The sequence below is a fragment of the Mustela nivalis genome, assembly GCF_964662115.1.
Source record: "Mustela nivalis genome assembly, chromosome: 4".
NCBI lineage: Eukaryota > Metazoa > Chordata > Mammalia > Carnivora > Mustelidae > Mustela > Mustela nivalis.
Window position 1 is genome coordinate 133,239,516 of NC_139023.1, and position 26,738 is coordinate 133,266,253.

The 26,738-nt window shown below is 41.0% G+C and overlaps 1 protein-coding gene across 1 annotated transcript in view; it reads left to right on the forward strand.

The window, feature by feature from the left end:
* The first annotated feature begins 6,344 nt into the window (after positions 1–6,344).
* Positions 6,345–26,738, forward strand: part of KLHL2 (kelch like family member 2) — a 111,633-nt gene continuing 91,239 nt past the window's right edge. The window contains exons 1-2 of the mRNA XM_082727243.1: positions 6,345–6,699; positions 20,892–21,017. Of these exons, the coding sequence (XP_082583369.1) occupies positions 6,674–6,699; positions 20,892–21,017 (152 nt within the window). The 5' untranslated portion in view covers positions 6,345–6,673. The remainder of the gene's footprint in view (positions 6,700–20,891; positions 21,018–26,738) is intronic.

Genomic DNA, 26,738 nt, shown 5'->3' on the forward strand with positions numbered 1-26,738 from the left:
TCATCAAATACGTCATTTAATAAATGTTGCTGGTTGACTGACTGGAATCCAAGTAAGTTCCTCTGTGCCTTCCTTATTTATGGAGAGCATTGATTTTATGCTTCTAAAAGTGAAAAAGAAGAAAAAATTAATATATAAATGTTGTATACAAGTGTTCAAATGCACATCGCATGAGTCTGAGTTAGAATATACATTCCTGGAGGTAAATGTTTTGGTCAGTGAATATAGTAAATTGTGCCAGTATGTTCATTCAAAATATGTGTTGCATGCATACTATGTGCTAGAACTTTTCTAAGCCTGCATATGGGGGGGGGGGACCAAACAGACTAAAATCTATGCCTTCATGGAGCTTACATTCCAAGGGGAAAGACAGACGATAAATGAAATAAACATGTAAAACACCTAGTTTGTTAAATTGTGATTTATAAATAAGTGCTTTGGGGAAAAATAAATCAGAAAAGGAGTTTAGAGAGTATTGAGAATACAACTGCAACTTAAAATAGGGTGGTCAGTGCTTACCCTATGTGGCATTAAAAAATTGATATAATACCCAAGTCTAATATAATTAACATTTGCTTGAATCAGTTTGCCTCAGAAAGTATGACTGGGAATATTTTTCTTGTGATTTAGTTTTAGTTGGCTTTTAACAAAGACTTCAAAATGGCAGATTAGGTTCATTTTTAGTTCAGTAAAGAATAGTTCTCATACATATGCAGCCTGGATTCAATTCTATTTCTTGGGTTGGATTATTACCAAGATCCTAACAAGGAAAATGAAGAAATATGGATGCCTCAGGAATTGACTAACCACTTATATCGTGCATTAAACATGCTTCTCTGCATCCAGAAGCTGACTAGAACCAGATTAAGAACTAGAAAGGATTTCTTGGCAAAGGATCCTGACTCGCAAAAATAATTCCGAGACTTGGGCTGAGCTCAAATTTTAGGATTTATGTGGAAATTCATGACTTATCTTTCATATTACCATGTGAACAATTTGAACAAATAATACAAACTCCCAGAGGCTTTGTTCTCAAAAAAGTCTGGTGTTCAAGAATATTTTTCATCTCTTCTGTCAGCATCGTCCTTTATTTAAGTAAAGCATTCCTTTCCCAGTGTTATACAGTACATTAAAGAAAAAGACACATTTCAACATCATACTTTGTTATCAAAAATATTGTGATTAAAATAATATAGAAGACATTGAAATGTATTCTAGGAGAAAGGAGAGTAGGGACTAGGGTATAAAATATTATTTGGCTAAAATAATGCTAATTAGAAGTTACCTCATTATATTAAAACTATTATATTAAAATGTAATCCGCTCATCAATTATTCTGTTAACTCCTATTAGATAATCTCTAAGTTTTATTAGGGATGAAGAAAGGACATTGGAGATGAGTAGCTGGGGACGGCCAGAGGTGATAGATAATTGATTCCAAAAGGGGAAAAAAAAAATGAGAATGCCAACAAAAAATTTATTTCACTGCTTAGGTTCGGGTCCACGCTATGAACAGTCAGCTGTGATGGACACACAGAAGATGTGGGTAGACATTTGTGTGTGTGTGCGCACACATGCACGCATAACTTCAGATGAATGACAGCATGCTAATAATGCTTCTTGTAATTTGTCAAGAATTTTTACTTGCTCTTTCTTCCCCCCAGCTTTGCTGACTGTGTAGAAAGATGTTTTAGATAATTCTCTAATGAGGTATTACATCACTAGACTACATAAATAGATACGATATAACTCTATACAAGTAAAAATAGATTAAGTAGATTTTCTTTTCTTAAAAAAAGCACAGAGAAACTGCTTACCTGATATACATTAGTGTGAAGTCTATTTTTGGATTCTTCCTGCACCAAGTCCAACATATTTCCAATTAAACTTTGCAGCAAACGATTTGCTTTCATGTCTCCTGGAGCCTCCTATCCAGGATAATGGGCAGGTGTGCTATGCTAGAAGTAGGGTGGGTGTCGTAAAGACTGTGAAAACAAGGAAGCATTTGCAGGGTAAAGTGGAGTCATAAAAATGAAGGATTCCTTCCATTAAGGATTTTCTATTGGTCTGGAGCAGAAGACTTACACCACACCCTTTAACACCACAAAGCATGTAATAAATACCTTTAATGTACTGACAAATCCATTTGCTAAACAGCAAAATCTTGCAAAGATATTTTGAAATGCTTCATAATATATTAGGTACACTAAGCTTCTTCCAAATCAGAAGAATAAAAGCAAAAACCCTAATTTAAAATTAGAAAAGCAACTCAAGTAATGCATTTCAAACTACTTATTTAGGATAGAAAATAAAATTTTTTTTTGAAGGTCTCCATCTTCTTTAAAAGTGTATTTTTGAGTAAGTGATGCTTTTCATACCTGCTATATATACACTAAGAAGAATTACAAAAACAGGATCTTCCACCTTTATACTCTTTGGTGAAATTAAGTCTTTTCTTTACATGGATAAGTCTCAGTTCCCAGATTTTTGCCATGTGATATGTTTGTGCCTGCCATTGTTACTGCAATGTCCGATTTCAACTCAGTCTAAGTAATTTTTGTCACCAGCTACTGTCATGGATATGTTCCTCCTTCTTCTCCTCCTCCATCTTCTTTTCGTTTCGTCTTCTGCACAAGTGATATATTCGGGTTATTCCCATTAGCTTTAGGTTGTAGTTACTAATATGGCTAAAGACTTGTTTTATTCCAACAGTATAACAAATGAACTTTTGTGTCATCCCTCTGTGGGGTGTGAAGAACTCATCTAAAGAAACATCAGGAGATGAGTGGAGCTAATAACCTACGCAGGGAGAGCTCAAACACCTTTGCATATCCAGTCATCTCCATACCAAGGAAAGTGGAAATGAGAAGTCCTTGGTGGCCTTGGGTAGCTACTCCTAATCTTTTGTGTCCTTTAGTTGAGAAAATGGTGAAACTGACATACAAATAAAGATGTATTAAATGTTTTTCCCCCCACAAATTGACTTGCTTTCTTCTTGTCAAGCACTGTCATTTACTTTTCTTGTGAATGGTAAAGCATGGTTGGGTCTTGGGGTTGCATCTGGCCAAGGGTCAGCTTTGTGAAGTTACTTGGCCCATGCAAAGATGAAAATGGAAACTGGTTTCATAAGTTGCTACTTATCTTAGGCAGGTCTGCTTATATCGGAAAGCCAAGGATTCCACCACTATCTTTTCAGAAAACAACAAAAGCTCAGTATGGATTAATTAACACTTTTAAATTGCTTCAAGATTCTTAGATGAGATGTTGAGTTGTGGGTTTAGTTCTTCCACTCTTTTGCAACGAACAGGCATCAGGGCAGAGACTTAGATTAGAAATATGGACTGCCTTCAAATTTACCCAGTGGTAAATGGGATACTAGAGCTTGTAGACTGACATTTGACTCTCAGTGAGGTTGAGCTATTCTAGGGTAAAAAGGTACTCTTTCCCAGACCATTTGTAAAATCTACAAATTTAAAACTAGATATAAAAAAGAAAGGTTTGGGTACATACTTAGCATTCTAGATGACCTGGATCCCTTAAGGAGCAGAGAATTCTAACAGATATAATTAACCCAGGGGAGGATGTGAAAGGAGCTATGGTTTGAAGTTGTGTGCCTACTTGTCAGACTTTTTTTTTTCTTCTTGAAAGAGTTCCTGAAATGGCTGATCAAACAGCTCTGCTCACTCACCTTATATGTAGAAAAAGAAAGGCCAAAGTTTTGATCAAATCTAAGTTAGTGTGTATCTCTTGGGTTCAGTACTTAATCTCAGCTCAGTCAGGTATGACTGATAGTCATGTAAATGTGTAGAAATAACAATAGCAATGACCATTTATTAAGTGCTTCCATTATACACTTATGTTATACATTTTAGATAGATTATTTCATTTCATTCTTACAATGATCTGATCAAGTAGGAAGGGGTTTTTTTTGGAATCTGAAAAAACCACCAATAACTCATTGTGTATGGGGCACCTGGGTGGCTCAGTTGATTAAGTGTCTGCCTTCTGCTCAGGTCAAGGTCCCAGGGTCCTGGGACCGAGCCCCGCAATCGGTTCCCTGCTCAGCAGGCAGCCTGTTTTTCCCTCCCCCACTCCCCCACTGCTTGTGTTCCTTCTCTCTTTCTCTCTCTCTTGCACTCTCTCTGTCAAATAAATAAATAAACAAAATCTTTAAAAAATCCTCATTATGTATGCCCTATTCATGGTGGATCAGTAATGCCACCACATATGGAGAGGTTAGCCCATGCTAAGGTATACTAAAATATTGCTTTTTTTTTCTGGAATACTTCACTACGCCACCAAGACATTTCTGGTCCTCCTCCTACCCCATCCACTGTTCCTTCTCTGTCTCCTTTAATGAATTCTCTTCATCTTACTATCTTAATATTGGAGTGCCCCAGGGCTCATTTCTTTGTCCTCTTCCATAGCTACATGATGTAGTGGATCTCAGCCAGTTCCATGACTTTAAATAACACCTGCATGCTGACAAACTCCACGGTTATGTCCACTTCAGATATACTTATCTAATTGTCTACACCTATCTTTACATGGATGTTTAATAGAAACCTCCAACTTAATCATGTCTAAATCAGAGTTTACAAATACTTCCCTCCCCCGACCAAATCTGTTTCTTTCTATCTCCCCAATCTCAGTCAATATCAAGTCCATTCTCCCAAGAGCCCAGATCAAAAACCCTGGGGATCATCTTTGACTCTATTCTTTTTCTTATACTCATATCTAACCTATCAGCAATTCCTGTGTGCTTTATCTTCTAAACAGAATCAGAATCTGCCCACTTCTCTCCATCACTCTGACTTTTCCAGGCCATCCTTATTTCCCATTCCAGCTAGGCTAAACCGTTTGCTCTCTTACTTCCCCACATATTCTGCTCACATAGCAACCAGTCATCTTTTGAAAAACAAAACAAAACACCACTTTTTTTTTTATTATGGGCCTTGAAAAACATGCACATACAAGTAAATGATGAACATCCTCATGTACCCATCACTCAGCGTCAAAAATCAATATTTTGCCCATTTTTAAATCATTTTCCTTCAATTCCTTACCCTTCCTTTTTCTTTTTTGGTGGAGTATTTTGAAACAAATACCAGCAAAGCTGTCCTTTTAATTATCAGATTAATCTGCTCACAACTTCACAGTAGCTCCTCTTCTTGGTGAAAGCCAGATCTTTTACGATGGCCTACAGTGCCTCTGCGATCTGTCAGTACTCCCCACAGGATATCTCCTCGGACTGTCTCCTGTCCTCACTCTGCTTCAGCCACACCAGAGGTTCTCAAACCTTAGGGCATCAGCATCATCTGGAAGCCTTGTTACAGCAGACTCCTAGGCTCCACCCCCCCCCCCCCCCCCGAGTTTCTGGTTCAGTAGATCTGAAGTGGGCCTCCTGAATTCGCATTTCTAACCAACTGCCAGACGCTACTGTTGTCCAGCGGGCGTATCTGGGTGACCACCTGCTACATTGTTCTTCTCCCTGTTCCCCAGCAAGCCAGGCAAGATCTTGCACAGGAGTCTCTGCCTTACTCTTCCCTGGCCCTGAGGACTTTTTGCTTTCCTAAAGATTGATTTTATTCCATCCCTGTTTAAATGATATCATTTGAGGGGACTTCTCAGGCTACTCCTAAAATAGCATCCCATTTTCCTCACTCTGATTTTCTGCATAGCATGCATCCTTCGTTTGTTTCTTAGCCCGTCTAGATTGACAGCTCCGTGAGCAAGGAGACCTGGTTTTGCTCTCTTACCGCATCCCCTACCAAAATCTTGTCTAGTAGGTGCTCACTTCACCTGTACAACGAATGGATCCTACACTGAGAAGGGAGGCCCAGGTCCTTGCTTGGGAAACTGGACAAATTCATTTCTCCTTGCCTCAGTTTCACCATTTGCTAAGAAGTAGTTGGTGAATGCCTACCCTTCTCATCTCCCTGGGCATAGAGAGGTTCAAATCAAAAGAGAATGATGTGAACAGCCTGAGAAGCACAGCACAAGTCAAGAGAGAGCGCTGATATGCTGTGCTTTCGGGTGCCCTTTCCCCGCACAGACAACACCCCCTTCTATTTTCTAGCAACCCCCCTCCTCCCGCCCCGGTGACCCACAACCCCAGCTGCGGGCGGCCGCCGCCCCCGTCCCGCCCCGCACCCGGCTGGCGCCCGCACGCCTCCGCCGGCAGGAACAGCAGCAGCAGCAGCGGCAGCAGCACCCTCCGCAGCGGTAGCACCCTCAGTAGCAGCCGCAGCAGCAGGAGGAGGAGGAAGGGGAGGCGCCGAGGGAGGGGTCCTCGGCCGCCGCGGGAGGCCGCATCGCCGTCCCGTCACGGCGTCGGCGCGGCCGGGGCCGAACCCGGAAGTGGCCGAGCCCGCGCGCCCGCCCGTCCCGCCGCCGCCGCCTCCGTCGCCGCCGCCGCCGCCTCCACCGCCGCCACCGCCCGGCACTCCAGCGAGCGCGGGAGCCGCGCAGGCAGACGGAGCGCGCCCGGCCGAGCGGGCCATGGCCGCGGGGGCCGCCGCCGCAGGTGGTGGCGCGCGGTGAGGCGAGCGCGGCGCCCCCTCTGGGGCGGATGGAACGCGGCTCGGCGGGCGAGCAGTGCCGGCGTCCGCGGCTGGAATGGTGCTGGCGGCGGCGGTCGGTGCCTGCGTTCTGAAGCCCGAGAGGAGCCACAATGGAGACGCCGTCGCTGCCTCCCGCGTGAGTGAGCGGGCGAGCGGGCGGGCGGGCGGGCGGGCTGGCTGTGCCGCTGCGGATAAGCGCGCTGCTGCGGCGCGTGTCGCCGGCCGCGGGGGCTGCTCGGAGACGGCCGCCCGGTGCCCGCTGGCGGAAGCCGCCGGGAGCCGCCGGGGAGCGGACGCCGGGGGCGGCGGGAGGTGGAAGCTGCGGGGCGTGACGAGGCGCGGTTCCCGCAGTCCTGAGGTGGACGCGGACGGAAACTCAGCCTGGCCAGGCAGTGACTTAAAACCCTGTCCAGGATTTCCAGGGAAGGGTCTTCCCGATCCCGGGCGAATAGAAGATTCGGTGTGGGGCTGAGCTTGGGGACTCTGCCCGTCCTGTGTACGCCTCCCTGGAATGCATGGGCTGCTTGTGTCCAGCTTGCCAGCCCCTTTCTGAGGGATGGAGATGTGCTGCACGGGAGTCCGTTGAAAAAAGCAAACTGGAAAGTACCAGACACCGGTGTCTAAATGAATTGGTCTTAGGTCGCTTGCTTCTCTGAATTTCTAGCAAAATTATTATCTGAGGAGCTTTTACATCACTCTAAAGGAGCCACGGCTCTTCAGGGCATGTGACCTCTTTTACCTGGCACTGCAGAAAATTGTATCCAGAAACCGGAGCATCTTCTGTTTCCTTGGTACCCTAGGCAAATTAGTAGTGTAGCGACCTGCCAGGCACAGGTGTCTTTTTCCTTGGTACCCAGATACATTCAAGATACCTGCAACGAAACTACTTTCCAGAAATAATAACAGTTGCACAGTTATTGTGGGAGCTATCGAAGATTTGCATTATTCAGTACAGTATTATGTTTTGGAAAGTGTTTAGTAAAAGTGGACTATAAAATCCTCAGGAGTTTTGAAAATTTCAATTTTGATTTGCCTTCCTTAGGTTAACCTTTAGGAAGGGACAAGAGCCCCTTGAATCTGACTTTTCAGACCTCAAGCAAACCTCATTCTGAGAACGGAGTACCTTTTCATGGGAGCTTATTCATGGAGTCTTATCATTTTTCACTTAGATTTGGCCAGCTTCTCTCCATGGCACCAGCCTCTTGCGGTTAGTTGGCAGAGTTCCAGCCAAAATGTGGATATTTGGCTTGGGTTGAATAATATTTTGATGTCAAGTCCTTTTAGGAGAGCTAATAGGATCCTGGAACTACAATTTCTAAAAGTGCCTTACAGCATTTTTAGCTTGAGTGGAACAGGTCATCGGGATCTGAGGAGTCCGCCGTAAGACTGATGAATTGACCCTCTTGGGCGTATAGAAGCAAGGCTCTGTTGCTTCCTGATCACTATGGCTTTGAGGGGTTTGTAGGCTTTGTTTTCTGGTCATGTTCTTCAGTGGCTTTGGGAAAGCACCTGAACCCCTAGGAAACATGATGGTGGGTTGTTAGCATCAGCAGTGTGAATACAGCACATGGATTCTGTCCAGGCTCAAAGGCAATTAAGGCAGGAAATGTTACCTGTATGTAGATAGCACATAATATATAGAATATACCATGTCGGCATGTTAGTTGTAGTAAATCTTCCCCCTTTATATTCCATTTTCTGCAGTCCCATTTTACTTTTGAAGCAGAGGGAACTATAGGAAAGAACAGGGGCTCTAAGAATGCAGGTGAAAAAAGGGTGTGGACAACAATAAGGCTCTGGAAGGAGAGAGTAGAGACATAGAAAATGGTTTAAATAGACTTAATTGAAAAATGAAATTGATGTGTGCATGCAAACATTGATAAACGGGATCTAGGACAGATCAATTAACCATAATTTTGGTATCTAGCACAATTCTTTGGTATTGAGACTCCATCAGTAATGCTGGAACAATGGCAGGCTGAGATGTGATGGAAGGCTAGGAATGCCCACAGGGATCAAAGAACTGTTAAAACTTCTTTTAATTGTGGGTGTCTAAAGTTGGTGAGACTTTTTCATTGTGCTTATTCATTTAATGATAAATACAAATAGGGTTTGTTTTCATTTGGTCTCTGTAGAATTAATCTTCAGTTCAGAGTTTGTTAGAATCTGTAATAGTTTTCCTTCCTACCACTTGGCCTTTTTGCCTTCACTCCCCTTAGCTTACTTTTTCCTTCCTCACTAAGTCATGGGGTGCTGTGTTTGAGAATTGCAAGACGGTGTCTTTGGGGAAGGAGCTTTATTGGGCCTCGCTGGGCTAAAGCTAGGTGGATGGAGGCAGTGGAAGTTATTGGGAGGACTCAGCTTTTCGTAAGGTTAGATTTTTAGCCTGAGTTTTAAGGCAGGGAAAGATGTTTGATGAAAGATGTCTGAAGCCTTGGGTGATGTGGTAGGAAGCAGGGACTTAGGTCCTCTTTGGGGAAGTGTGTGTTTGTTAATTCATTAATTCTGCAAATATTTGAATGCCTGTCTCTGCCTGACACTGTGTGGGAGCTTATGCTGGTGCTTCTTCTCTAACAGCTAGTTTCAGTGTTTTCAAATCCCACCTTCCTGCCCTTTGGCCTGTTAGCACATGGTCTTAGAGGGGTGGAGTTTCTGTAGTTCCTTTGGGATAGGCTTGTTGAAATTAGGTTTTGATTTCGTGTACTCTTTCCACTCTTTGCCTCCACTTTCTCCTCATCCTTTTTGACTCTCATGTTGTCACTGGGCTTCGTATCTCTGCGTATTGTTTTTTCATTCTATATGTAGCATTTTGATTGTCTTGCATTTTGGAGTTTGGGTGATATGAAGATAATGGGACATTTGCCTCTGATCGAACCTGAAGGTGTGTTACTAAAAACTAGATGTAGGGTAGTAAAGGAAATCCAGGTGCTAAACTGAGATATGCAGCCTTGACCCTAGGAATGTTTCACACATTCTGGCTTTTATGGTTATTTTTGCAAAGGATTTTCATAATTATTAAGTTGAGGGAAGACAGGTATAGAATGGAATGCATTTCTTTGACCACCCCTCACCAGTTTCTTAGCCTTCATTTTCTTTCTGGCTCCTCTTTCACAAGTTGACTTTCTCTCTACAAGCCTTATATTGTTGCTTTTCCTTCACAAAACTAAGCAAACATGCCTCAGATAGAACGGTATCTTGGACCAGTGATTCCATATCACTGGAGAGTCTTGGCATCGGAGTTGTTCAAGCGTAGGCAGGCAAACATCTCGTTGACCACGCTCTAAGGGATTTAGACAGCAGAAGATGGGTTGAATTAGAACAGAAGTTTTCAGAATTTTGGATTTCACTGACCTGTGAAGTTAAAAGAGAAAAACTCAGGTCCAACACAGGATTGCTAAGTTTTTTGTTTTGCCTAGCAGGAAAAAAGATCTATAAAATAATAATTATCAACTTTTACTATAACTCTCACTATCTTTTGGTAAGAGAAAGGACGTTTTAGTGTCCCTTTCCAAATACAAAGAAGGGCATTATCTCAGATTAAAAGCTCGTCCTTAAATGGAATTAATTTAGTTTTATGAAACCTTACTACATTTTCCTTATTTTGTCACAGACCAGTAAAAAGTTCCCTGAAGCCTGACATTTGTAATCCACTGGACCAGATGACCTTTAATGTTCTTTCTACTTTTTAAGATTCAATTACTGGGGATTTAGAACCCTGACACAGGTTACCCCCATATTCATTGGTTTGTCTTTTATAGCACATTGGAATATATTCTTGTTTTTGTATAACTAGACATGAATGTTAAGTTGGGCATCTGTCAGATCATAGGTGAATCTCCTCAGTGACAAATATGTTTAAAATATTTAGGAGCAGTAATGACTGACAAGATGATGTTGAGAGAAGATATGGATTAGTGTGTGTTAAAGGAAGTGTTATATAAGGAAAATTCTTAAGTGTATTTGGGAACTTGAGATGTGGACTCTGGAAATAGGTAACATGTCAGCAGTAGTTTTAAAATTTTCTGATGCTGGGAAATCACTCATCCTCCTCCTACTGAATAGCCCTAATCCTTGTTTCTAGTCTGTACTTTCTAATGCACCCAGTAGGCATTCAATCAATATTAGTAAGTATGCTTTCATGAACGTAAATTTACTCACCTGTGGCTGTTAAGGAACTGCATCAGGAATGTTTATGAAAACAATTGAACTTCTTAAGATCAGATGGAGGGTTCTTTCCAGGTGATACAGAGAATGAAAATTGCTTTTTAGATGCTCTTCTGTAGAGTTCTTCCAAATTCCAGATGTATTTACTGTTTATAATAAGGGAGTTCAGGTTTTTCATTCATGTTTATTGGGTGCTTACTATGACCAGGCTTTGGGGATATCTCAGAAAACAAAGTCCTTCGCCTGGGTGGCTCAGTTGGTTAAGCAGCTGCCTTCGGCTCAGGTCATGATGCCAGTGTCCTGGGATTGAGTCCCACATCGGGCTCCTTGCTCGGCAGGGAGCCTGCTTCTCCCTCTGCCTCTGCCTGCCATTCTGTCTGCCTGTGCTCACTCTCTCTCCGTCTCTCTGCTAAATAAATAACATCTTAAAAAAAAAAAAGAAAAGAAAAGAAAACAAAGTCCTTTTCCTTGTGGTTGAAACTGATTGTGAACAAATTTACTGTAGTGCATGGGTCAGTATATTTTGTGTTATGTGCTTTACTGTTTTACATTTCAGGCTGTTGGCATTTGCTAAAGTATTTTTTTTTTTTAAGATTTTATTTATTTATTTGACAGATCATAAGTAGGCAGAGAAGCAGGCAGAGAGAGAGGAGGAAGCAGGCTCCCTGCTGAGCAGAGAGCCCAATGCGGGGCTCCATCCCAGGACCCTGGGATCATGACCTGAGCCAAAGGCAGAGGCTTTAACCCAGTGAGCGACCCAGGCACCCCACTAAAGTATTTTTTTGATCAGTTCTTTTCACTGATCCTGCCTTGAAAAATAAGTTCTGCTTTTCATGTCACTACTTTTTCTTGGTTTCCTCCTGTAGTTTTTAGGTTGTTAAATATGATTTACTTTATTTCATTTAGTCTTGTCAACACCCTTGTCTGTAGGTCTCTATTATCTTTTTTCAGATGGTTAATTTTCATAGGTTATGAAGTAGAGGAGAAGTTGGGACTCATTGAACACTTTTTTACTGTTTTACATGGCTTCTCTTCTATTACTGTTTGTTGGCTCCTCCTCACAAATGCAGGTCGTGGCCAGTTGTTTTTAATCAACTATTAATCACTAAGTTGTGGCTCCATCTATATCTTAAGCCTGGGTTCTAGATCTGTGCTTCAGTCGTGAATTCTCAGCTTCTTACAGAACATCTACTCTTAGCTTATATCTTAGATTCGACATGCCTAAAACTGAGTTCTCAAACTGACTTCATTTTGTAACATCTGCACTTATTCAGTGGTTAATCATTCTTCTGGTCCTAGATACCCAAAGCCTTGGAAGGGTCTCTGGTGTCTCTCTCTCATCGTCTTCCACTTCTTATTAGCTTCCAGGAAATGTAGAGTCCTGGTTTCAAGTGTTCATTCTGACTACTACCATTCTGACCAACAGATTTTATCCCTTGATACCTGCATTTTTTTTCTCCTACCTTTTCTCCTATTAACCTCTATGTGTTCTTTTCTCACCTTTTAGTCCATCTATGGTTCTAACCCCAACAACATCTTACAGTCACATCCAATGACTTAGCAAACCAGTTATCTCAACCCAGTAATCAGAACCCTCTTACCATTATGGCTTAATCTTATAGTATGTTCAAAATTATTATTTGCTTTTGACCTCCTAGAGTAAACTCTGCCTTATCACATAGCCTTTTCCTGTCCTGTCCCCAGTTAAAACAACTTGGAATTCTTCCAAGGCCCACTTGGAACCCTGTCTTCCTTCAGAGTCTTCCCTATTTACTCCAATTCATTTCAGCCGCTCTTTGCATTCCTACAGTATCAGTAACCCATTATCTTGCACTTGCGTACTGATTTACGCCATTCCCTAGTGGTTTCAAATGTGTCTCCCAGTTAGATGGTAATTGGAGAAGTTTCCTGCGTTCAGCCTCCTGTATATCCCTCACTCTGCTTAATGTTAGTGCATGTGGTCGGCATCTAAGCAGTGCTTACCTACTTGATTTATTAACAGTGGTGGTTGTCTGGAGTATTGCTAATAACTTTTGATTGATTGTTGCAATTAAAAATGAGGAAGGCCATTAAAATCCATAAAAATAGATCTCTACATTCAGTTTAGCTCCCAACCTCAACATTTTTCTTCTTAACTCTGTATTTACATTCATACAGTACTTAGTGCTTGTACAGCTCCCTGAGGCAAGTAGGTGAGGTGTTATTATCTTTGACTTTCCTATTACATTTCATATTAGACATATTTATGGAATAACGAAAGCTTATTTTATAAGTAAACCATCTGAAGCTCAGAGAGACCAAGTGACTATACCCAAGGTCACTTGGTTAGTATTAGGTGTAGCAGAACTACCGTGCAGGTCTTCCAGTTGATTCTGGTCCTCTTCTAGTGCCTTTTCGTTCAAGTGCTAGAAAATGTGGCTTAGTCAACTAAATTGTCAAATCAGATTGCTGCCCTCTCTTACTGGCCAAGTGCTGGTAATACTATGAAAAGTGGTGAAAGAAAGGCCAGAAATAGGAGTTGCTAAAAGGCATGGGAGTGTTTGAAATGGATCATCAACTTCCTCCTCCCAATTTTAGCACATCATAAATATCCCACTCTGACAGTGCTTTGTTAACTGTTCATAATGTATTCTTTAAAATAAGATTGATCTTGCATAAGACACTTTTACCCTGGTCCCTTTCCTGGTAATAGTCACTGCCAGGGACAAAAAGTGCCTGATTGTGCTCTGTTTGTCATGTAGGTGGGAGGGAGAGAGGGAGAGAGAGCCGAGTTGAACTGAAGTAGAGCTTTTTACAGCTCTATTGTTCTACTATCAGAGAACAATTATATCCCAACTTCCATCAGCCTCTCCACTTCAGACATCCCAACCACCTCCTCCTGCCAGTGCTTCTCCACACACTTAACATAAAGCTACACAACTAAATCCTAGGAGGAAAAGAGGGGACATACGTGATTTCTCCCTCTGTCCTCCAGTAGGTTCAGTGCTCTGCTTTCATTGTTAATCCATTTTAGTAAAATTGGGTCTTTCCAGCTTTTCCAGCTCAGAGAAAGCTGAAACATAACTTTTGGGGGGGAAGAAAAGTATATATATATATATATATATATATATAATCAGTGACATTACCTTTTGTTCTGTCACCATGCAAAGTTATTAAAATATTGTTGACTATATTCCCTGTGCTGTGCCTCTCATCCTCGTGACTTATCTTTTTTTTTTTTTTAAAGATTTTATTTATTTATTTGACAGACAGAGATCACAAGTAGGCAGAGAGGCAGGCAGAGAGAGAGGGAAGCAGGCTCCCTGCTGAGCAGAGAGCCCTACGCGGGGCTCAATCCCAGGACCCTGAGATCATGACCCGAGCCGAAGGCAGCAGCTTAACCCACTGAGCCACCCAGGCGCCCCTCTCGTGACTTATCTTATAACTGGAAGTTTGTACCTCTTAGTCCCCTTCACCTGTTTCACCTAGCCCCCAAACCTTCTCCTCTCTAGCAACCACTAGATTGTTTTCTCTATTTATGAATCTGTGTCTCTTTTGTTGTTGTTTAGATTCCACATGTAAGTGAAATCATGTGGTATTTGTCTTTGACCTTTTTCTCTTAACATAATACTCTAGGTTTGTCCATATCTTTGCAAATGGCAAGATTTCAATGGCATTATGATGTTTTTGTAAGGTGTTCTCTGACTAGATGGCATGATTTTTTCTTTGCTTTTTGTATTTGTCTTACAGATGCTTCCTATTCAGTTCTTAAAGGTCTTCATACTGAAGGTATAATCCAAATTCCTACATGTCAGGAGGGCAGATGTTAACGTCTTTTTAAGCTATATTTTTTTGGTAATATGACCATATATTTGTAGATTATAGTTAGTCTGCTGGCTCTGTACCTAATAAAAGTTTAAATTCCAAACACTTGAAGAGAATTTGCAGAGAATGTCTCTTTGTCTTTAGTTAATTGCAAAAATTGAAACCACAACTCTGCCACAAACCAAAACATGTTTCCAGTGGAGAAAGCCCTCTATTTTTACAACCTCTAAATACTGTGGTGGTTATTTGGGTAAGATGAAGGATGTGAGAGTATTTCATTGGTAAACTGTAGAGTGACATAACAAATACTAGTTAAAATATTGGTTATCATTGAATCTCTACTTCTGATATCTTGGTTTTGTGAATGGGAGCAATGTTAGTATGATAATTAGATTCTGAATGCAAGTTTAGCTAGGAAAGCAGCAGAGGAAATAGGAGAGATGTAATAAGGTAATGGAGAAAACTTCAGAGCAGTGGTGGATGGTGACTCTGAAAACAACAGCTGCTGACGTGAACTTGGCAGAAGTTTGTGAGTAATGGTGGGTGACTCATTGCAAGCAAGGGAGTCTTGCAGCTTTTGAGGTGAACAGGCAGAAGGGAGAATGAGATGGTGGCTATCCAGGGGCTAAGTATTTGTGTCCTGAATGTGAAAATGTCTGGATCCCTGTTAAATTTTGCAGCTGCATCATTCACATGAATTGTAGCATTGTTTCCACCAGAAAACCCTAAAAACATGAACAACCCATATTTTCTAAAGTGTTTGTTCTCAATCTGAGATGATTGTCCCAGGGTGGGAGGTAAGTGGGTGGTGGGACATATTACATCACCTTTTTTTTTTTTCAATTTTAAATTATACATAGCTGCTTTTCACCCCTACTCTTGGAGAAGCTGTCATTCTGATATATCTAGTCCTATAAAAAGGGCCTGCCTGAATCTTCATGTGAAAATTTTTCATGTTTGAAAAAATTGCTTGGGTCATTTTGGTCTTGTCCCCTGCCACTGGGAATCACTATTCCAGATCAAATACTATATATCTAAAGAAACTATACCTCATTTCTAAGATGGCCTCAGAACCAACCTCTGCTTGATTATGGGTCTTGACACTTTCAGGGAGATAGCCCTATTAGAGTCTTTATTTTCTCCTTATTGGAGAACTCATTCATTGTCAGTAGTGTGTTTGAGGGCAGAGTTAGAGTCACCTAGTTACCTAGTCTGAGAAGCCAAATCTTAGAATGAGAAGCTTCTCTGGAAAAGGCTAGCTCCCTGCTTTAGAAGGGAACCAGGGAGAAGGTATAACTACACTTGACTGGTATAACCTAAAGGGTAAACCTTCACCTCCCACTTACCTGCTTCCTAGTATATGTTCATTTTCCATACTTGTAGTTTTAGGCATGATGTGTCATTTTTTTTTTTTTTTTTTTTACTCAGCTCTGCTTTTGAATAAGAGACCATCTAACACAAAACCACATAGGAAGTGAAAGATTATGGAAAGGACTTTAATGTTGAAAATGTGTCCCTGTGCAGGGGCGCCTGGGTGGCTCAGTGGGTTAAGCCGCTGCCTTCGGCTCGGGTCGTGATCTCGGTCCTGGGATCGAGCCCCGCATCAGGCTTTCTGCTCAGCGGGGAGCCTGCTTCCTCCTCTCTGCCTGCCTGCCTCTCTGCCTACTTGTGATCTCTGTCTGTCAAATAAATAAATAAAATCTTAAAAAAAAAAAAAAAGTGTCCCTGTGCAGCAGGGTGCTATATTTCTAAGTAGCTCTTAGTACAGGGAACACTTAAAAAAAATTCAGTGTTAAGCCTTTCTTTTCTTTGTAGAGTTTTTGGAGTATATCAGGAAAAACAGAAAATAGACTGAAAATAGACTGCACCAATAAAAATATTGATTATTGTATGGTAGCTGTCTTAAAGTTAATTCTCTACTGCACGAAGTTTTAATTCATAATTTCCTAAGCAAATATAAACATTTTTGACTCTTATATAATGATATTCCTTCTAGGGCTGAGTTACTTTTGCTTCCATTCTGAGCATTGAAAAGCCTTCTATGATAGCTTTGCCAATCTTCAATATTTTATTTCCCCTACGTTGTAAACTCTTTTAAGTTCTTAAACTAGAAGCAGGTGTAAATCTTAACTTGTTATACATGTGGACATCCAGTGTTACATGGTCAGAAAGTTTGCATAGGTTGCATATATCTTACATAATTTTTTTGTCCTACAATTTTCTTTATGAAAGGATGGTGAGAAATAGCATTATGGAGTATGTCTTTCACTATAAAGTATTTCCCAGTCCCCTCTGCCAGATCTGAATGTTCTTTCATCTTTCGCTCCTAGACTTACTAGCTCTTTTTCTCAGGCCAAGTATAAATCATCTGTCTACACACACACACACACACACACACACACACACACATACAGGCCACAGGGCGAAGAGTGCACCATGCTGTTCTCCCATTCCAGCTGTGGGCTCACCCACTGGAGGCAGTGTCTTGTACTAATTTATTTGTAAGGTCCCTTTAAAAAACTCTCAAGGGATGGAGAAAAAGGACTTATATCTACTTCTAGTTTGCAAACCCTGGAAGAATCAGATGCTTCAACTTATGTTGATTCTTGGGGTGCAGAGGAATGGACAAGGATAGCATCTATGGTTGATGATGGAGGTTACATTAATGTTTTAGTGCCTGGGTTTCATTGCTTCATGTGCCTTCTGTGGAATCAATGTTCCCCACATTTCTTTACTGCTAAAGTTTTTCTAGCTCTAGACTCGAATATGTCAATTTGATATCTACTTGGATGTCTGATTATCTTAAAAGCAACATGTATGAAGACGAAGCTCTTGATCTTCCTACTGCAGATTGGTTGCACCTGCAGCCTCCCATCTCAGTTAGTGGAGACTCTATCCTTCCAGTTGCTCAAACCAAAAAATAAGAGGCATTCTGATTTTCTTTGATGTGCCACATGCATTCTGTCAACAGATTTTTTTTTTTTAACTGCGAGATTTTACCATACTTTTACTAGTTTCTGACAAAGCACATAAAAAGAACAAGACTATGAGAGATCTAATATATATATACATATATATATGTGTATATATATATATTTATATATGTAATTAACAATTTTGATCTAGCCTAATAATAAAAACAATAACATTTAAATAGCACCCACTATGTGCCAGACCCTGTTGTAAGCATTTTACAAAGATGAATCCATTTGATTTTCACAATAACCTTAAGAAATGAGTCTGTTATTAAGTCTATCTTACAGATAAGGAAACTGCTAGATATAGCAAAAATAGAAAGATTAAAAAACAACAACAAAAACAACCCTTAGAAGTGTAGAAGTCATTCTTAAACTGTGGATCAAACAGAAAATAGTTGGATGGTACATTCATGGGTGCTTGTTATATTAAAAAGTAAGCAAATAAATAAAAAAACAAAGGCTACTCATGGGCTAAAGATGACAGTGTGTTGTAAGTCAAAGATGATGATTCAACCAATTCTGTCCACTTAAGATCTAGAAAAATAAGAAAGGAAACTTAGAGGTAGAGGAAAAAAAAAAAAAAAAACAACTGGCTGGGGAATAAAAAACTAGAAAGTAATAATATTGAGAGTACCACTCTGTCAACAGATCTTGTTGGCACTACCTTTAAAATATACCCAGAACCCAGTCACTTTTTTTTTTTTTTAAGATTTTATTTATTTATTTGACAGAGAGATCACAAGTAGGCAGAGAGGCAGGCAGAGAGAGGGAGGGAAGCAGGCTCCCTGCTGAGCAGAGAGCCTGATGTGGGGCTCTATCCAAGGACCCTGAGATCACGACCCGAGCCGAAGGCAGAGGCTCAACCCACTGAGCCACCCAGGCGCCCCAACCCAGTCACTTCTTATCACTGCTCCTACTTCCACTGCTGCTGCCATGCTCTGAGCCCCTGTCACCCCCTGCTGCATTATTCTCCTAAACAGTTAACCCTTTTTCATCTTTGCCCACCTTGACTATTCTCAATCAGCAGCCAAAGTGATCCTTTGATAACGCATGTTGGATTGTGTCACTCTTCTGCAATGCCTCCCTGTTGTACTCAGGGTAAAAGCCAAAGTCCTTCCAGCGTCCTACAGCCCTTCATGACCTGCACGCCCCACTGTCCCCCAGCCCCAACCTTGGTCTCATGGTCCTGGAACACGCCAACTTCATACAGGTCTTTGCTCTAGCTCTTCATTCCTTCCGGACATTGTCTCACCTCCTGATCCTGGTTCAAATCTCAGTTCTCAGTTGGGCTATTGATGATCTGATGACCTTGTTGACTAGTGCAAGTTATATCAGTCCATACTCTTGCTTCTCTTTATGTTGCCTGTTTTTTTCCAATCCATTGCTCTTACTTTCTGATGTACTTCTTACTTCATTGGCTTGTTCTGTATATTGTCTCTTCCTTCTCTCCCCTCTTCCCTCCTAGAGTCCAAGCTCTGTGAGGATAGGAGTCTTTTTGCTCATTGTTCACATGTATCCCAAGTGTCTAGAACAGCACTTGGTACATAGTTGGCACTCAAATAATATGTGCCTAATGAATTCATGAGAGATAATGTTTTAAAAATGAATGATTCTTTCAAAATGGGTCAGGAACGGAAGAGGTATAAAGAGAAATGCAGCAATAAATGATGATGTTTGCCTGTTCTTTGTGTGATATATATACAAGTGTGATTTCTTTAGGTTTAATTTGGTATCCTGATTTTTTAAGTTAATTGCTTTATTGACGTATAATTTACATGCCATAAAATTCAATATTATAATTGTACAATTCAGTGATTTTTAGTATATTTCTGGAGTTGTGCAGCCATTTCCTCAAAAAGTTCCCTTTTGTCCATTCACAGTTTTTTTTTTTTTAAAAGATTTTATTTATTTATTTGACAGAGATCACAAGTAGTCAGAGAGGCAGGCAGAGAGAGAAAGGAGAAAGCAGGCTCCCCAAGGAGTGGAGAGCCCGATGCGGGGCTCGATCCCAGGACCCTGGGATCATGACCTGAGCCGAAGGCAGAGGCTTTAACCCACTGAGCCACCCAGGCGCCCTTGTCCATTCACAGTTAATTCACCTCCCCACTATGGTAGCTTGATTTTATTTGTTAATTTTTTTGTCCCCCAAGTTTCAAAAGAATAATTTATATAGCAATACTGATTTAGGGGCGCCTGGGTGGCTCAGTGGGTTAAGCCGCTGCCTTCGGTTCAGGTCATGATCTCAGGGTCCTGGGATCAAGCCCCACATCGGGCTTTCTGCTCAGCAGGTAGCCTGCTTCTCTTCCTCTCTCTCTGCCCACCTCTCTGCCTACTTGTGATCTCTCACTGTCAAATAAATAAATAAAATATTAAAAAAAAAATACTGATTTAGCCCATGCTCTTAAAAATTGTGTTTAAATATGAAGTTAAGTATCATTGTTTAATGTAGGACATTGTATTGAATTAATAGAAAGAATGAGCTTGAAGAATCAAACTGGCTTCAGTCTCATCCAGCTCTACTATTTAGTTGCCCAAATTGTTTTGCCTTCATCTTTTTATCTGTTAAATGGGGATAATAATCGTAATGAGTTCACAGAGTTGTTTTGAAGATTAAGCAAATAATTCAGGTAAATGACTTAGCACTGGGGCACCTGGGTGGCTCAGTGGGTTAAGCCTCTGCCTTCAGCTCAGGTCATGATCTCAGGGTCCTGGGATTGAGCCCCACATCAGGCTCACTGCTCAGCAGGGAGCCTGCTTTCCCCTCTCTCTGCCTGCCTATCTGCCTACCCTACTTGTGATCTCTCTGTCAAATAAATAAATAAAATCTTTTTAAAAAATGACTTAGCACTGTGGCTGCTGTATAGTGAATACTCAGTAAACTCTAGCTAACATGATTAATCTCTTGTTAGAAGAGTAGGTCTGAAATATGTGGGGTAAATAAGCTGGCAGGTGGAGAGCAAAATTCAGATCAGATTCTGAGTTCCTGAAGTTTGTGTGAAATATGATCCTGTTCCTGTCTTGTAATATGTTTGTAAATAATATATGACTACAACAGATTGTTAAAAGCAGGTTAATTTCCAACACAGAGGATCATTTCTCAGCATTTTTATTTCCAGTTGTCTGCTAAATCACTTTTACTGAATTTTCTGTGCTAGTCTTTGACAGAGTTTTGACATGGTAGAGAATACCCACTTTTTTGGTTAAAATCATAGTGAACATCAGAAAATGTTCTGAATTGTGTCTTAATCTTACATTGGGATATATTATGAGACTTCTTCTAAACGAGTTTGGAAGATTCATTGTATTTCTTGTAGCGTGATACGCCTGAACTAAATTATCTGTAATAAGATCTTTTTTTGTTGTTTTTTTCTCTTATGTACAGATGCACAAAGCAGGGTCATCAGAAGCCTCTCGATTCAAAAGATGATAATACTGAAAAACACTGCCCAGTGACAGTGAATCCTTGGCATATGAAGAAAGCTTTTAAAGTCATGAATGAATTAAGAAGGTATTGTTCCATTAGTATACATGTAACCATGGATTTCTTCCCTTAATTTTTTACTTGTTTATAGTGAATATACTCTTCATGCCTCATTGTTGCTTTGTGTGATACAGAGAACATTAAAAGCTTTTTCTGCAGGTTTTTTATCAGAAGCATAGATAGTAAAAGATTGCTCTGCTCTATCCTTGTGGCTAGTCTGAATTGAGATGTTCTGTAAGTGGAAATATATAATAGATTTCCAAGATTTAATACAAAATAGAATATAAAATGTTTTATTAATCAGTTTTAAGAATATCGATTATGTTTTGAAATGATAACATACGGGATATCTTGGGTTAAATAGATATTACTGAAATTATTTTCACTTGTTTCCTTTTTTGTGTGATCAGTACAAGATTTTGACATTGCACATATATTTTATACCATATCTATATTTATCTCTCTATCTGTATCTATATATCTATTTCTGTCTGTGTATCTATCTAATTGCTACTGGACAGCGCTGGTCTAGGGTTTTTAAGTTACCACAGAGAATATGGAAAGAAGACTGTCAGAGAGGGATACCTAGGTGACTCAGTCGTTAAGCTTCTGCTCTCAGCTCAGATCATGATCTCAGGGTCGTAGGATCGAGGTCCACATTGGGCTCTCTGTTCAGCTGGGAGTCTGCGTCTCCCTCTTACTCTCCCTCTCCGCACTCTCTCACAGATAAATCAATAAAATCTTAAAAAAAAAAAAAAAAAGAAAACTATCAGAGAAAAATGTGACTCTCGTGGTGGTGGAGGTCATAGTGGTAGGAATGTTGAGGTTGGTGACATGTCCCTTGCTAAGGTAATTCTCAGGTTTGGTTAGAGTCACTGATATGAAAGGAGTGGCTTTAAAAGTTGGTGGAGAGATGTCTGGGTGGTTCAGTCAGTTAAATGTATGACTCCTGATTTCGGCTCATGTCACGATTTCAGGGCTGTGGGATGGAGCTCTGTTCCATGGTGGGTGTAGAACCTGCTTAAGAGTCTCTCCATCTTTCTCTGTCCCCCCTTTCCAAAATTGATTGAACCACGGGTAATTTTTTTTTTTTAATTAAAAGACGAATATGTGTTGTAACAGTCTCAGTTTTCTTAGCTGTTTGCAGAAGACATGTATTTTTCTTTTTTTAATCCCATCGTTCTCTTTGTGAAAGTCAGTATATTTAAAAGCTTGGGCAATGAAGAAGGGAATGACTTATACTTTCCTTCAATCTGTTTCTGCTATGTCTTCCTAAAAGCCCACGCTTTAGGTCCATCATTTGTTTCTTCTTTACTTAAAGATTTAGTAAATATTTATCTTTTTGGTGCCAGAGATACAATGGTGAGCAAAAACAGACATGTAGCTTATGGTTGAGTGCAGGAAGCAGGCATTAATCAGAGAATTACACACATAGTTTACTGTAAATTTTAATGGTAGTAAGTGCTACAAAGGAGGGCTGCCTGGTGCTCTGAACGTGGATTACAGTGGTCAGAAAAGGCTTCCGGGGAAAGATAGAAGTAATTATGTTGAGATTTAAAGCCAAATGGGGTAAAGAAATGAAGCCAGGATGGGGGTGTGGGAGAGATCAGAGGAGGGTTCCAGGCACAGGGAATGGCAGTACCCACATCTGGTGGTGGGAGGGAGCTGGCCTCATTGGAGGAACTGAGGGGCAGCTGGGGTGTTGATGGCCAGGGGGTCACGGCTAGAGAGAGAAGCCTGAGTTGGCAGGTGAGGCCCAGCATTCTTAGGGCCGTATACATTTTTGTCTTTATCAGGAGTCATCATGGGAGGAAGCCATTGGAGAGTTTTAAACTGGGTGGAGATATGATCAGATTTTCATTTTGAAAAGAACATACTTGCTTCCAGGTAGAAAGTGGATTGGAGAGAGAGAAGTGTAAATTGACTATTACTTGCTTCCTCGTCCTGCTCTGACAGCATTTTTATTTTTATTTATTTACTTTTAAAGATTTTGTTCATTTATTTGAGAGAGTGTGCGTGCATGTGTGCAAGTGGGGGAGAAGGGAAGCAGCAGAGGGGGAGACTCCCTCTGTCAAGCAGGGTCAAGCAGACTCTCAGCTAAGTGCAGAGACCCACACAGGCCAGTCCTAGGACCTTGAGACCACTACCTGAGTTGAAACCAAGCGTCTGATGCTTAACTGACCATGCCACGTAGGGGTTTCTATTTTTTACTTTTCTTTTTACTAATAATTATTTTTTCCCAAATTTTTGTTTAAACTCTAGTTGACCATTAACAAATTTTGTTTAAACTCTAGTTAACACATAGTGTAATGACAGAATTTTTTTTTTTTTAAAGATTTTATTTATTTGTCAGAGAGAGCGAGCGAGAGCAAGCACAGGCAGACAGAGTGGAAGGCAGAGTCAGACGGAGAAGCAGGCTCCCTGCGGAGCAAGGAGCCCCATATGGGACTCGATCCCAGGATGCTTAACCAACTGAGCCACCCAGGCGTCCCTAATGACAGCATTTTTAATAAGTGTTTTCATTTTAGTCTTTGGGTGAATACGTAGCAGGTCTGACTGTGCTGTTTTAGTTTTTTAATTCCATTGTAACAGTCGTTAAAGGTAGACTGTACTGGCTACTAAATAGAACTGCAAGAAAAGTAAGAAACAACAGTCTGGTCATTTTAAAACTGAGATTTTTAGTGGCTCTTCTTTTTCTTTGAAAAGTCTAGAAAGACTTTTTCTAGGCCTGTTCACATTTCCTCCCCTGCCTGTGGGGTGTGGGAGCTATGGCCTTTCATGGATGTGAGTAGGTCTCTGTTGACCCAGGCATGACTCACTGAACTTAGGGCAGGTCACACCTTGTCCTGAGGTAGATGACCCAGGTTTGGGGATGAACCCTTTGACCTTGGGCCAGTAGTTTTACTCCTTTGAGGCTGAGCTGTGAAATGAGGGGAGTGGACAGGATGGAATGTAAGGTTTTTTGTTGCTCTGATGTTCTCTGAGCCTGTGAGCTTTTTTCCTGCTTACCTGCACTTGGTCCTGGGGTTACTTAACACTAGCTTTCCCGTACCTATTTATCCCATTTCGGGTGTGAACTGTGTGGTTCAGAAATAGTACCTTGTTCTTTGTGTCACACCGTTTCAGGAGCTAATGTGTCACCAGGCTGGAAGTTGATGATTTTCAGGACAAAGAGTGACCTTTGAAAAGCCGGAGGGTGTTGGCTGCCAGCTCTATGACCCTGTGATTGTTTTAATAAAGTCACTAGCAGGTAGTGTTTTAAAAAATAAACTCTCTTTGGGGTTCATTAGAATCCCTTTTTTGGTTTGTTTTAATGTCATTCACTTCTCTCTTACCCCTTACAGCCCACTGAGTAATTAAAAAAAAAAGAAAGAAATCTCTAAAGAGGCCTACTCCATAAACAGCTGAAGTCTTATTTCCTGCCATTGCATCAGTTTCCTGCTGCCAGGAAGGGGTAGCTGAGAGTGGTTTCCTGACTTCTGGGAAGGAATATCTTCCTTGTTGTTACCACTCTGCTCTTGGACCCTCACCCTCTACGTGGTAGAGTAACAGCGGTACAGTAGGGAATGTGTTTTATGAACCTTTGGCTGATGGAAGTGATTGATTTTTGGTTTTGTTTTCTTTTTTAGACAGGAGTCCCAGATGCAGCTCTATGTCCTAGCCCAATATGAGCTTGAATAACTTAAAACTGCTTGGTTTAAAAACTCTGCAGTCACTCCTAAACGGTATATTCAACAAGTATTTGTAGGCAGCTTGTTCTCCCTTGAAATCAGCTTGCCTGCCCAAAAGGCTGTGTAGGAGCCAGAAACAGTATCAGACTTGACTCATTCCCTGTGAAATTCTGGATTGCTGCTGGAGATGTCCAGAGAAGAGGAGGAGGTGGTGGAAAAGACTGTGGGCCAGAGAGGATTTTTCACAGGAGAAATCTACAACGACCCACAGAAGTGGTTTCTGCTGGGCCTGTTGGTGCACAGTAGCATTCATACAAAGGACAGGAGAGGAAAGGCATCCTCGCCTGGATAATTGCACGAGTAAGGGATTGGATAAACAGAACTTGTTGGATAAAGTGAATCAAGAGTTCATGCTGGGGAGTCTCTGCAGACGAGACTAGGAAGTGGGAGGAGGACAGAATTGTGCAGGCTTAAATCAAATGATGAATCTGGACTTAATCCTGTGGGCAGTGGGAATCAGGGAAGGCTTTTGTCAAGGGGAGCAGCATTTTAAGATTAATCATGTTGGAGGAACAACCTGGCAGTGTGGTGAAAGGACGGGTCTTCAGCAACACATCTTTGGCAGGAAAGTCAGCGCTTTAAATTTCCCTAGCATGAATTGGCGGGGGTAGGACCTTTTCCGAACACTAACATTTTCAGAATCAAATCAATAAGTCTTTACAGAGTGCTTATTATGTGCAACACACTGTATTGGGTCTGTGGCGGAGACAAGCAGACTAAATCTCAGACATGTTTTATTGAGAACATTATGCTGTGTGGGCTTTTTGAGATGACCAAAAAAGGGAAATGTCAAGAGGCAGCAGCATCTTGCCTTCACAATAAATTTTAAACAGAAAAACTTCAGTTTTGTAGGTTATGGGATTAGACTGTATTTGAGCTTTAAAAATTCCAGATACTATTAGTTGGGGGCAGCCTGTTCCTTGTTTAGAAGGAAGATAATTTTGATCCTTAAGTTAGGAGTTGAAAGTTCTTAGTAAGGATAAATCATATGAAGCCATTCAAATGCTCCCCTATACATCACATGTAAGTCATAGATATTTATTTCAGTTATAACATCAGTTTTTACATTTCCAAAGATAATTTAAACCAGAAACCCTGAAGCTCTCTCTTAAAGGAGCCCTTACTGTATTTTTCCTCCTGGACTTTTAGACATTGTGGGTCCAGATCACTAGTAGGATTAAGTTACCTGTTGTGCAGCTATGAAAAATTTGAGTTGTGGCTCTTTAGTTATTTATATTCTGTTGCTTATTTGGCAAGTGAATTAAAGAACAGACTTAAGTGAGTCTGTTTTTCTCTTCTATACTACTGTTTTATACTACTGTTTTTTTTTAAACTATTTTATTTATTTTACAGAGAGAAATCACAGGTAGGCAGAGAGGCAGGCAGAGAGAGAGGAGGAAGCAGGCTCCCTGCTGAGCAGAGAGCCCGATGCGGGGCTCGATCCCTGGACCCTGGGATCATGACCTGAGCTGAAGGGAGAGGCTTTAACACACTGAGCCACCCAGGCGCCCATACTACTGTTTTTAAAAGAGATTTTAGGAAATTACATATGTGAAATTTTTTATTGCTCTAATACCTATTTCTTCCGATGGTAAAAGATTGTGAGTTCTTTTATTTTCATGTTGTACTAGAGTAGAATATAAGACATCCCTTGAAATATAGGGCAGTTGGGAAGAGCCCCCAAATCAAATAGACTTGTTTATTTAGAAAATTTAAGATAATGGTTTGATGCTTCTAGGCTCAATTTAACTGGTATTCTTCTACAGTGTTTCTTTTTGTTTCTTTGTTTTTTTAAAGATTTTATTTATTTATTTGACAGAGAGAGATCAGAAGTAGGCAGAGAGGCAGGGGCAAGCAGGCTCCCTGCTGAGCAGAGAGCCCAATGTGGGACTCCATTCCAGGACCCTGAGACCATGACCTGAGCCGAAGGCAGAGGCTTAAACCACTGAGCCACCTAGGTATCCCTTCGACAGTGTTTCTTAAGCACATGATTGATCTCTTTTTCAGTGTTGTTTAT